General features: G+C 41.8%; 1 protein-coding gene across 1 annotated transcript in view; it reads left to right on the forward strand.

Annotated features, from left to right (window-relative positions):
- The first annotated feature begins 500 nt into the window (after positions 1-500).
- Positions 501-12,871, forward strand: part of DDX1 (DEAD-box helicase 1) — a 32,817-nt gene continuing 20,446 nt past the window's right edge. The window contains exons 1-10 of the mRNA XM_032866874.1: positions 501-593; positions 3,415-3,466; positions 3,757-3,820; positions 4,965-4,994; positions 5,599-5,695; positions 7,598-7,645; positions 10,283-10,366; positions 10,597-10,680; positions 11,054-11,130; positions 12,030-12,102. Coding sequence (XP_032722765.1) covers positions 578-593; positions 3,415-3,466; positions 3,757-3,820; positions 4,965-4,994; positions 5,599-5,695; positions 7,598-7,645; positions 10,283-10,366; positions 10,597-10,680; positions 11,054-11,130; positions 12,030-12,102 — 625 coding nt within the window. The 5' untranslated portion in view covers positions 501-577. The remainder of the gene's footprint in view (positions 594-3,414; positions 3,467-3,756; positions 3,821-4,964; positions 4,995-5,598; positions 5,696-7,597; positions 7,646-10,282; positions 10,367-10,596; positions 10,681-11,053; positions 11,131-12,029; positions 12,103-12,871) is intronic.

Consider the following 12,871-nt stretch of genomic DNA (forward strand, 5'->3'; position numbering starts at 1 on the left):
ACGCTCGGGACCACGTGGAACACCGGGGCAGGGAGGTTGGGGACCTTCCATTAAAGGCACCGAGTGGATGTCTTGGGTACAGGCACTCCGTGGTGTAGGTTTTCTGGGCAATGAGCTCAGTGCGTCTCCTCCATCCTTCACACGCCACAAAGCCCCGCTGATCATCAGAGGCTGGGGGTGACGAAGCGGGCCGCAGAGAGGGCCCTGTTTTACCCTCAGATCACCCTGGGCCACCGGGTGCCCCTCATCATATAACATCTGTTTCCTCATGTGTGTTAAAGTGGTCCTGATGACCCATGGCACGCTCTAAGTAAACGGTAACCATCAGCACGGCTAATGACGACGACCGGTCCTGGCTCCCGGTGGAAGGCGAAGAGGTCTTGCTGCCCTCGGGCCACGCGCGGCGCGCTCCCGGGCGGCCCTTTTCTTCGGCCGGAACCGTTCTCCCGGGACTGGGGTCCTGCCCGGACTCGGAAAGCCGCAGACCGCAAGCCGGAAGCGCGCGCTGCCACTGCGAAGCGTGTCTGTGCGGAGGGAGGGAGGGAGGGAGAGCGGAGCGGCGCGCGACCCGGCGAAGATGGCGGCCTTTTCTGGTGCGTCCTGGGAGCGGGGAGGGGCTGGGGCGAGCGGCTCCATCCGCGCTCGGGCGCCGGGGGCAGCCGGCCGGGAGCCGTGGGGGCGGACAGGTGCGGCGCGGTCCGGGAGGGAGCTGTCCGCAGCGGTGTCCGCAATGCGGGGGGGACCCGCGGCGGCCTCGGGGAGGCCTGGCCGGTGCGCCTCGGGGTTGGCGAGTGCCTCTTTCCGCGGGTCCCGGCCGCGCGCCCCCCGGCTCCCCGTCGTCTTTGTCCTGCGCTGTCGGCCGGCCGGCAGGCCCGGGGACCCGCGGCCGCGGAACGGGGTGGCGGCGCCGCGCCAGGCCTCCTGCCGGTCTGACGTGGCAGCGGTGCTCGGGCTCGGCTCGGCTCGGCTCGGCCCGGCCCGGCCGACCGGCGGCCGCGCGTGGGCAGGCGCCGCGGACCGGGCCGCCCTGCCTCTGCCCGGGTGGATCCAGGCCTCTGCGGGACCGAGAGCCCCAGGCACACGCCAGGCGTCTGTTTGTTAAACGCCGAGCCGGCCGCGGTAACGTGACGGGCCGAAGCATGGTCGCCCGCAGCCCCTGGCGCAGCGGACGGTTTGCAAGTTCACGTGTTCTTTGTTGGCTCCGCGACCCTCTGCTCGATGCCCAGCGGTCATTCGAGGTGGTTTCTTTCACCCCGGAGTCGTGATCTTTCCCTCTTCGTCGTCGTCCTATTTACATCCGCAGCTTTACGGAGCTGCCCCGGGCGTCCTGCCTAGGAAGGGCGCGGAGTGTGTGCAACAGGCCTGTATCCCTTTGGGCCTGTGATCTTCCCGTGGCCTCAGCCTGTTGGGGGGACTTGAGATGGAGCAGGGCGCTGTACTTTCTTCCCTTCACTCCTATAAAAACACGAGGAATTCCACACCTTTAAGTCACCAGGGAGGGTTTCTGGTTTGTGTGTGTGGGATCTTCGAAGAGGAGGCAAAGCGGCGCCCACCTGGAGTGCTGGCCTGGCTCTCTTTCCCCAGCTCCCCCGAAAACAAGATTCTAGAGCCCCGGTGTGCAGAGCTGTTCCAGATGGTCACTTTATAGGTTTGCTTCTGCCGGAGGCATGCCCAGATTTCAGGATGTCAGATGCATCACATATCACTATCCACTATTAGGGTAAAGGACTGGAAGAGTCTGTGATAGGAAGTCAAGACATGGAATCACAGAACATGAGCTTTCCTGTTTTTCCCTTAAATAGTAAAGTGTTCTATTTTTTAAAAAAGATTTTATTTACTTATTTATTTGAGAGAGAGATTATGAACAGGAGGCAGAAGGAGGGGGGTAAGCTGACCCCTCTTGAGCAGGGAGCCCAAGGCAGGACTCCATCCCAGGACTCTGGGATCATGACCTGAGCTAGAGGCAGACGGTTAACTGACGAGCCACCCAGGCACCCCAAAGTGTTCTGTTTAGAGAAAACATGGTTCCAAAGCAGGCATGCAGAGAACATGACCAGAGTGGAACAGAGCATCTAGAATTTGCTGAAAGCGTCTGTGGTTGCTGCTTGCCGTCCAACAGTTTGACGAGCGACTTCGGCTTGCCGTAGACTCCGCAGCTTTTTTAAGAGCATCACTTACCTTTTTTCAGGCACTGTGGATTTTAGAGTGAGGCTGTAGCTGGATCTAATGGGACCAATTCTTAGAAAGGCCTGCTTGGATATACAGCTTCAGATCTTCATTAGTTTTTTGATCTGTGGATTTTCCCAGAGGAGATTTAGAGGTAGGAAAGCCTTTTTTGAAAAAGATTTTCATACTCTCCCCTATCGTTAATATTTGTATTAATGAGTTGACTAGGTACCGAAGTTTTAGTGTTGTACCTCTTGTGTTAATTGCTAGTATGATTCCTTTCATGTGCAACAAAAAAGCTGTTTTTCCAGTGCATATGTTCAATGTGTAGATTTGTGCCGTTTCACATTACAAGAAATAAAACATCTCCAAATTGGCTATCTCTGGGGCTTAGGAATGTTTGAGTGTTGTTCATTTTTTAATAGAAATGTGTATTTTTGTGATAATAAAAGTTTCATTTTTGTAAATGCAGACTTAAAAAATCACTTATTTGGAAAAGAGGTTTACACAGTCCACCTACTTCATGTGTAACTATTTGAGAAAGGACAAAATACAATCAGAAACAATCTTAAGACTGGCTTCAAAGTGAATTAATTATTCAAATACCTGAACAGTGAAGAACCATAGTTCTTCAGGTGTGATTTCCAGTTACCCGAGTTTTCACCCCGGCGCCTCCATTTTTAGTTAGCCAGAGTTAGATTATGGTTGCCAGTAAGGCTGGGCCCCTCTCTCCACTTGTCTGCTCACTTTTCTCGGATCGCTGAGGCTAATCAGGTGGTCCTGGAATAGTCAAGGCACATGACTTCCATGTTACCTTTCTATAAAACAACCAAAGTGTTGGTTGAGAAACCTCTCCAGCTTTTTCACCAGTCACAGGAAGGAAACACTCACAGGTGGCTACTGTGTATCGAGGGACAACTATGTGTCAGATGCATCACATATCACTATCCACAATCTTCCTGTGGCTCTACAACCTAGATCACATTAGTGATTTTGTCAGAAGAAAACAGGTTTATAGCTTCGTAAGCTCTAGAGCTTGCTCAAGGTCATGTTGCCAGGAAGAGTTTGTATTTGAACGCAAGTCTTTCTCTGTTAACTATGTACTCTTTTCAATGGTGCCATACTCTGGAGGTACTAAATAACAGCTACGCTCCAAAACCTCTTCCCTTTTCTTTGGACAGTAATTTTAAAAGCAATATTATTTACATTTAGTATGTTCAGTTTTTTAAAGTGCGTTTTTATTTTCAGAGATGGGTGTTATGCCCGAGATTGCTCAAGCCGTAGAAGAGATGGATTGGCTGTAAGTACATAAAGCTTAAATGTACCTGTGACAACAGTGTTCAGTAATTTAAACAGTTGTTAGTGATCTTACCAAATATTTTTGAATCTAGTTGAGTAACTAAAATTCAGTTTTTAAGATTCTCTAAATTATAGAAAGCTTCCTTTTTCAACTTTGATATATTTTTAGCTGGAAGAGATTGGTGCTGTTTACCAAATAAAATTCTCTTTTAAGTTTATCATTTAACATAACTTATTTAGCATAGGTGGTTCTCTTTTTACTAACTAAAATTCTTCAAAATATTCTTTTAGTCTCCCAACTGATATCCAGGCTGAGTCTATCCCCTTGATCCTTGGCGGCGGTGATGTACTTATGGTATGTTTGCTTTTGGGGAGGTATTTGGGAGCTGAGGACACACAATTCTGTGGCAGTTTGTGACCCACTTGAAGAGCTCCATAGGCTTAGAAATGGTATTTTCACCAAATTACTTTTATTCACATTGAGGATACATACACAGTATTCAGAGTAATGAGGCAGAAGTTGTGGGGAACACAGAGATGAATAAGATGCAGTCTGTACCCTTGAGAAGCTTAAATCCAGTAGCATATTAAGACAGGTACACAGAGAAGTGTCTGTCATACAAGTGGCTCTATTTGGGGGAGGTATATTTTGGACAAAGGAAAGATGAAAGAGAAATGCTCCGAAAGTAGAGACTATATCAGTAAAAACTGTGAGTAGGAGAATGCAGGATATGATCCCAGAGTAATTCAATCAGATGTAGCATAAAATGTGGGGGGGGCGGGGCGTGTATAACTTGAGATAAGATGGGAAGTATGTAGTGGGTCCGATTATTTGGACTCTTTCTCAAGTGTCACGTTAAAGAATTGGTATTTGTTAGCAGGGGGGAATCATAGGAAATTTTTTAAAAAAATTATTCTAGAGAGGGAGAATGCCTGCATGAGCTGTGGGTGGGGGAGGAGCAGAGGGAGAGGGAGAGAGAGGATCTCAAGCAGTCTCCACCAAGACTGGATTCCCATGCAGGGCTCCATCCCACAACCCTGGGATCATGATCCGAGCTAAAACAAGGAATCCGATGCTTAGCCCGCTTAACCAACTGAGCTCCCCAGGTATCCGGGGTCACTGGAAATTTTTAAGTGGGGCTGTTACATCGTTAGAACTATGTATTTATGAAGGCTGATTTGGTAGCAGTTTGTAGTACAGCTTAGAGATTAGATTCTGCTGGGATACTTTTGTAATAATCTAGATTAGAATGATGAGGGCTTGGATTTGAATGGTAGCAATGGGAAAGAAGAGAGGAGAGCAGATTGTTGAGGGATGGGGGAGAAGTGACAAGATTGGCAGTAGTCACAGTTGACTGAAGAAACCTGAGGAATCTAGAGGCACTGTGAAAATTATAGTAGCCGGTCAAGTCTTAAAGATTTCTCCATACTGTCATGTTAATTTGACTTTTTAAATTGACAATCTAATTTGTAAGCTCAATTATTTTTTTCCCACTTAGGCTGCGGAAACAGGAAGTGGAAAAACTGGTGTAAGTAATGAACTTAAGTTGACTTACTTTGTAAGAGTTGATTTTTAAAGCGAGTTTGAACAGTAGTTTTTACTTTGAGTACTTAATAAAACAACCATTTCCAAAATGTGAGGAATTGATTGCTTGCCACTGAGAATGATATTTTAGTTGGCAGCTAATTCTGAAATAAGATCTGCAGGAGTATAGGCTTAAGACTAGTACAGATATAAACTGATCTTGGATAAAGAGTTGCAGTATCTTTAGTATTTGTATTTATTTCTGAATTTTAATGCAATGGCTTTAGTAATAAAGAGGCTGCAAATAGAGGTGGCTCTCTTATTGGCCTGGACCAGGCTTCGTCAGACCGGACAGTATTTTTCCTCTTTAGGTTTGTTCTGAAAGTCCCCATTGTTTATGGTTTTACGTTGTCAGCTGCCTCCTGTTTCCTTCACTTAATCAACTCTTTTGTTAATCTTGCTGGTATTTTGGACTTGGGCAAATGAAATTAGAGTAGCAATCTGGAATATGTAATTATTTAATGCGCATGTGTAACTTTTGTAACATTGATTGTTAAATTGTCATTAATATTGAATACTAATGTAGAGAACTATTGTTTCTTTGCTAGGCTTTCAGTATTCCAGTTATCCAGATAGTATATGAAACTCTGAAAGACCAACAGGAAGGCAAAAAAGGAAAAACAACAATTAAAACTGGTGCTTCAGGTAAGTTTTGTGTATTAATATTTCCCTTCGATGTAAAAATAGTAATGCTCATTCCTGGGATTGACAGATGGGAGGTGAGAGTGTGCATTTTTATTGTCAGTGTTTGGGGATAAGGCTGTTGGCATTTGGTGCCCTGGAAATCAGGGATGCTAAATGCCATTTACAGCATAAATGGTGAAAGATTGTCTCTCCTAAAATACTAACAGTGCTTTCTTTGAGAAAACTCTGGCATTTTGGAAATTATATTTAGTTATTTTAATGTTTTTCTTAATGCCTTTTATGTCTAATATTGAAGATAAATTGGTACAGTATTTTACATAAGTATTGAGGATTTAAAAAAAAATTGGTGGAATTAGAGTCCATGATGGTGGGACCTATTTCTTCCACAGGGGAAGGAGGCATGCATTGTTTTTCCTTTAAGAAAGGAGTCCAGGAAGTTAAAATGTAAAGTGTAAATTTGAAAGTGCATTGTGTTTAGTCCAGTTTACCTGGAGATCCATCCTTCTACTAGGATTTCCAGTCCCGTCTATGCCCTGGATAATGTTACATCAGTTTCCTCATCTGTAAATTGTGTTGCTTTCATTAAATGGTTCTATTTTGTTATATTTTGACAAAATTTGTTCTGTATTTTAAGTCACATTTGTTTCATGGTACAGAACTCAATTGTGACAAAATAGCAAGCTTAAGTGGAATGAACTTGCCAGATCAACATTTCTCAGCAATTTGAAAGTAACAATGTTGCATAGTTCATAGAATAAACTCATAAATAAATTGTGAGCTAATGGATAGTTAGGAGCTAATGGATAGTTCATTTAGGAAAGGTGGCGGTAAAAGAGAATGCTTCCAGAGGAGGTAGTAGTTTCAAAAATCATGGCCTGTGAGGAGTAAAGACGGTAGAGGTCTAAACATAGAGAAACAAGTACAGAAGAGAGGAGATGATTGTAAAATCATTGAAGGGATCTGGAGAGAAAATAACTGTTTCAGAAAGAACCAGGACTAATTAGAAATAATTTAATGAAGATTTCTGTTTAAGAACTTACTAGTAATTAGAAGGAGCAATGAGAGAGAGAACCTCAAGAGTAAGTTATTTCCCCATCAGAGTGTTTAAGCAGATGGTAGATATTGTTGGGCCACAAGTAATCAAGAAAAGATTTCTGCCTTGGGCAGGAAGTTAGGCCTGAAGTATATATAGAGTATATATAGAGTTCTCTAGCTAATACAATTCTTCGGTTATGCATAGACTATTAAGATGTTTTAGAGAAGGAAAATGCTGGTTCCATGCAAGTGAGGAGGGAAAAAAATTGTGACTTTCGAATGTGATACTGACGTAAAGGACTTGCTTTTCTTTTAAAAATGACACAGTGATACTTAACTAGATCCTGATACATTGGTCATTTATTTTTTTAAATTTTTTTTTTAAGATTTTTAAAATTTATTTGACAGAGAGAGAGATCACAAGTAGGCAGAGAGGCAGGCAGAGAGCCCGATGCGGAGCTCGATCCCAGGACCCTGAGATCATGACCTGAGCTGAAGGCAGAGGGTTAACCCAGTGAGCCACCCAGGGGCCCAACTTGGTCGTTTATTTCAACGTATTTAGTTACCAAAGCTTCATTTTATCCGTTCCTTCACAGTTACGACAGAGATCAGTGCCATCTACTACCAAATGCTGTGAAGCAAGTGAGGAGAAAAGGCTTTAGCCCAAGGGCAATAATTATTGGCTTTCACTTTCAATTTTGCCTTTACTAAAAAGAGCAAAATGTTTACTTGTATGTTCCAAATAATTTGTAAAATCATATTAAATCTAGGTATAAATCTGAATTTCGGTATCACATAAAATATATTTTATTTTTTAGAGAGTGTTTTTAATTTCGTATGATTGTGTGTGACTTATTTTAATTTTAGTGCTCAACAAATGGCAAATGAACCCATATGACAGAGGATCTGCTTTTGGTAAGTAGATAGATTTTAGCAGCTTATTTGTAAGAAAATTTTTTTTTTTTTATAAATTTTTTTTTAAGACTTTATTTATTTATTTGACAGAGATCACAAGTAGGCAGAGAGGCAGGAGAGGCAGGCAGAGAGAGAGAGAGGAGGAAGCAGGCTTCCTGCCTAGCAGAGAGCCCGATGCGGGGCTTGATCCCAGAACCCTGAGATCATGACCTGAGCCGAAGGCAGAGGCTTAACTCACTGAGCCACCCAGGTGCCCCGAGAAATTTGTTTTTAATATTACCTGAGAATACCAGGAAAATTATGAAAAAGAATAGTATTAAATGAAGATTTATGGTGAAAATGAAAATAAAAAATAGTATTAAATGAAGATTTAATTTACCAGATACTAGAATATAGTTGCTGTATTTGAGTAGTTGAGTAGTGACATAGGAATAGTCAAATAAGTCATTGGAATATAATGGAAATATGTCCTAGTATATGTGATAAGTTGACATGCAGGAAGCAATATTTCAGTGGGAAAAAGAATGATTGATTCAGTAAGGATGCTGGCATAATTGATGCTCCGTCTGGAGCAATGTAAAATTAATTTGTAATTGGAGACAAATTCTGTGTGTACTTAGGATTTAAATATACATACATGTATTATTTATTTATTTTTAACACGATTTTATTTATTTGAGAGAGAGAGTGCAAGAGTGAGAGAGCACAGCAGGGAGAGGGATGAGGGAGAAGGAGAAACAGACTCCCTGCTTCGCAGGGAGCCCACATGGGGCTGGATCCCCCGCGCCTGGGATCATGACCTGAACCAAAGGCAGACACTTAACGGACTGAGCCACTCAGGTGCCCATATGTATATAATTTAAATATAGAAAAGTACATGTATAATTTTGAGGTGGGGGAATTTTCCTAATCCAAAGAGGAAACTTGGAAATTGTAAAAGATAAGGTTTATTTGTACACAGTTAAAAAAAATACATATGTGGAAAAGATAGCTCACAAAAAAAAAAATACAGAGAGAACACTTGCAGTGCTGATGAACTATAAAGAATACTTGTGAACTGGTGAGGGGTTCTTGCATAGGTAGCAGATTAAGGTACTTATTTTGGTAAGAAGATCACCAATAATGAAAGTGGGCAAAGGATACAAATAGGCAGCTCGCCGAAGAGCAAATCCAAATGGCAATAAACATCCAAAAATAATGTTTATAGATAGTAGGGAAATGGGAGTTAACGTTTCAGTGAGATTTCGTTTTATACCCATTTGGTTGGTAAGAACTGAATAGAGTGATAACCAACCTAACAAATTACTGCCTTTCTGGAAAGCAGTTTGGCATTACCAATTAAAATTAAAAATACGTATTTATTTCTGGATGGTCTAGCCCATTGGAATAAGCGTGCCAGTATATAAGGCTACACATATCAAGTTGTTTGGTGCAGCATTATTTGTAATGGTAAAAAACTGACAACAGAATGAATGTTCTTGCTAAAAGATTGGTTGACACAGATGAGGTTGTATCTGAGGACTACTGTGTAGCCGCTACAGAGAGTGAGCCAGAACTGCAGTGTTGACTTGGAGAAATTTCCACCAGGTGTTGGTGAGTCAGAAAAGCAGAATGCAAAGAAATAGAGAGTGGGCAAGAGGAATCATGCCCAAAACAGACAAAAACATGCAAATTGCTGCTGTCCACCATATGACCTCAATTTATATCAGGTGTATATCTGTATACGTGCATAAGAATTTTAAGTATAAGAATTTTAAGGATTTGCCATTGCTTGGAGAACTTTTTAAAAAGTTCACAGTTATGGAATGTAGTACCCATATGAATAAGGATTTATACTTTGAATAAATTAATTTCTGGTGATGTGTGATGAGATGCTTTTCTTGAAAGTTTGTTTTACATTCAGGTGCTGAATATGGGTTATAAGCCTGAATCAGGACAGAAGTTAGAGTTTCTTTCCAGTACAGACAAAAGCCGTGTGCTTTCTTTTAGAGTCAGTAAGCTCTAATAAGTGTGGTGACTGACCACGAGGTGCCAAATAGGACATAATTTTTAGTGTCCTAATATTAGCAAATAACAACAAGTTTTATTTATTTGTCTTTGTCCTGCTTTCTCTTAATGGATCTGGATTGGTGGATTGGGAAACAAGCCAGAGATACTTCCTGTTTTCCTTTTAGTGTAGTATTCGCTGAAGCTCTAATTTAAGCCTAAAATCAAAGCCACAGGTATTGATGAGTGAGTGCTGTGTCCCATCTGAGGATCCGTTCCTTTAAAACTCTAGAGAATGGTTGTCTAGACACATTTGTGTTGGTGATACAGCTACACTGTCAGTGGGAGTGAGACTGGGTTCTGTGTTGATTCCTTTCCAGACTTGATGCCCTAAAATCTTGTCCTAGTTAACAGATAACAGTACAGGAACTAGTCTGCTACATGGCCAAGGCCCTCCAAGAGGTTAATAAGCGCAAATACTTTTGGGGAAGCTCTTTTTACTCAGGAATCAGTAAGTCTCAGTGTCTGGAACATGGCAACAAGTCAAGTGAAGCAATTATTTTATTGGTGAGACTGAATGATACTCGTTTCAGGATGCTTAACTTATATACTCTGTGCTGACATGGTTTTTTGTGTTTTTCTCAAATCCAGCAATTGGGTCCGATGGTCTTTGTTGTCAGAGCAGAGAAGTGAAGGAGTGGCATGGATGCAGAGCGACTAAGGGGTTAACGAAAGGTATTTAAATAGCATTTGCACTTGTATCAACTTGTGAAGTAATGTATTAATACATGAACTTTCTTCAGGTAGCTTTAAATCAAGGATCTGAAAAGATTTCTAATGTTACAAAAAGATCTATAGTTCTTCATTTGGAACATAACAAATTGTAATTCAAATCGTGGGGAAGGGGCTTCATGGTAAATGGTTCATAGGTGTGTATAAATCTCACAGTATTTTTGCCCTTCTAGGGAAGCACTACTACGAAGTGTCCTGTCATGACCAAGGATTATGCAGAGTCGGGTGGTCTTCCATGCAGGCTTCCTTAGACCTAGGTGAGTGTTTCTGAAATAAACTGAATTTCCTGGTTTATATTTGTGGATTATTGACATTTTATGATAGTAGGGAGCAAAATAATCTTAACTACACAAGTTGCTATTTTCAAGACTTGGAAATAATAAATCTATGTATACCTCACTGTGTTCCAAAAAGATTTGAAGTACTAAAAAATATATACTATTACAGTGTAAAACAGGAGGAAGAAGGTTAAGAATATGAGGGAAGTCACAGTACAGTTAGTATGCAGCAATATGTACCACACAAAACTGCATAGATGCATAGAGTTTTTGTAGATTTTTAGATTTGTACGGAGCTTTTAGTTTTATCTTTACTCTTAACCACATAAATAAAATACATTTTAAAATCTAGGTACCGACAAGTTCGGATTTGGCTTTGGTGGAACAGGAAAGAAATCCCATAATAAACAGTTTGATAATTACGGAGAGGTGAGTTGTATTATCGACCTAATCGTAGCATTAGTAACTTTTCTTGTGTACTTATTTGATCACTGTGACGTGTCTAGGAGTATAAAAGGGACTGTGAAATTCAGGTGAATTTTCTGAACATTTTCCACACAAAGTTCAGATTTGGATTTCTGTGAAGAAATGTTTAAAATGAGCTGCATATTTTTTTCTTACGCCATTTATTAATCTTTCCAAAGTATATTACTTTGTCTCTATTTTCACCTATTTTGATATTGACTTTGACTTGAATGTATATGTTCTTCTCTTTTCTTGTTTTTAATTGTGGTGAATCTAAATGTTTTTTTGTCAAGTCTTAATCTGTAGTAAGGAGGATAAGCCTGGATATCATGTTGATTCTAAAAAGCCTATCAAGATGCCTCTGCTATGATATATGATATGCTATAATAAGCAATTTGTTTCATTTTTAAAGACTTTATTTTAAATAATCTCTGCTCCCAGCATGGGGCTTGAACTCAGAACCCAGAGATCAAGAGTTATGTGCTGCACCAACTGAGCCAGCCAGGTTCCCCAATAGGCTCTTTTTAACACCTCCATTAGGGCTTCAAGGAACTATTTTGAAGCACTGACTGCTTTTGATGCAGCTGTACTGAACTTCCAGCTTTTTTTTTTTTTTTAAGATTTTATTTATTTATTTGACAGACAGAGATCACAAGTAGGCAGAGAGGCAGGCAGAGAGAGCAGGCTCCCTGCTGAGCAAAGAACCCGGTGCAGGGCTTAATCCCAGGATCCTGACTGAGATCATGACCTGAGCTGAAGGCAGAGGCTTTAACCCCACTGAGCCACCCGGGCACCCCTGAACTTTTAGCTTTAATTTACGATTTTTCTTTCTATTAATAGCACTGCACTTTCTGCTTTTCTAGGAATTCACTATGCATGATACCATTGGATGTTACCTCGATATAGATAAGGGGCATGTCAAATTCTCCAAAAATGGTAAGCTTTCAATGGGTTGTCTTGTTAGGGAAGGTAAGATACCCAATATTTGTGATTTATAATTCTCTTACCCTCTTCTTCAGTCCTCCCTCCCTCCCTGCCCTTCTTTTGAACCAGTATGTTTTGAGCATTTACTCAATGCCAGGCACACCAGGAGGTGCTCTATCTAGAACAGAGGATGGAGTAGACAAACATTGTTTCATCTTGTGGCTTACCTACTGGTGGGGAAAGAGAGATGCAGGATATGTTAGGTTGGAAAAAGTACATTGAAAGGAGTGTAATCAGGGTAAGGGGATGGAGGGTGCTAATAGTCTAGGGGTATGCTACTTTGTACTGGGTGGTCAGTAAGCCTTCTCTGATAAGGTGCCATTTGAGTAGCAATCTGAATGAGTTTGGTGGTGGGCTGTACAAAAATCTTCAAAGAGTATTTCAAGCGGAGGGAACAGTAAATGCAAAGGCCTTGAGATAAAAGTGTGCTTGAGGTGTCTGAGTGACATTGAGGAGGCCAGTGGGTCTGGAACACACTGAGCATGGATCAGGGCGGTGGAATGTTAGGTCAGTTGAGGTAGTGAGGCCAGGCCATACAGGGCCTTCTTAGGCCATGATACAAACTTTCTAAGTGAGATTGGAAGCCACTGGGGTTTTGAGTAGAGAGAGAATTGATATCCTCTCTCTTCACTTTCACTGTTTCATGGCTTCTGTGTTAAAAACAGAATGGCATGTGTGGTAGCGGTAGATAGGGGGCCAGTGGGTTGCTGGGGATTGTATT

This window comes from Lontra canadensis, unplaced genomic scaffold, assembly GCF_010015895.1.
Source record: "Lontra canadensis isolate GAN:19392208 unplaced genomic scaffold, GSC_riverotter_1.0 scaffold32, whole genome shotgun sequence".
Lineage (NCBI taxonomy): Eukaryota > Metazoa > Chordata > Mammalia > Carnivora > Mustelidae > Lontra > Lontra canadensis.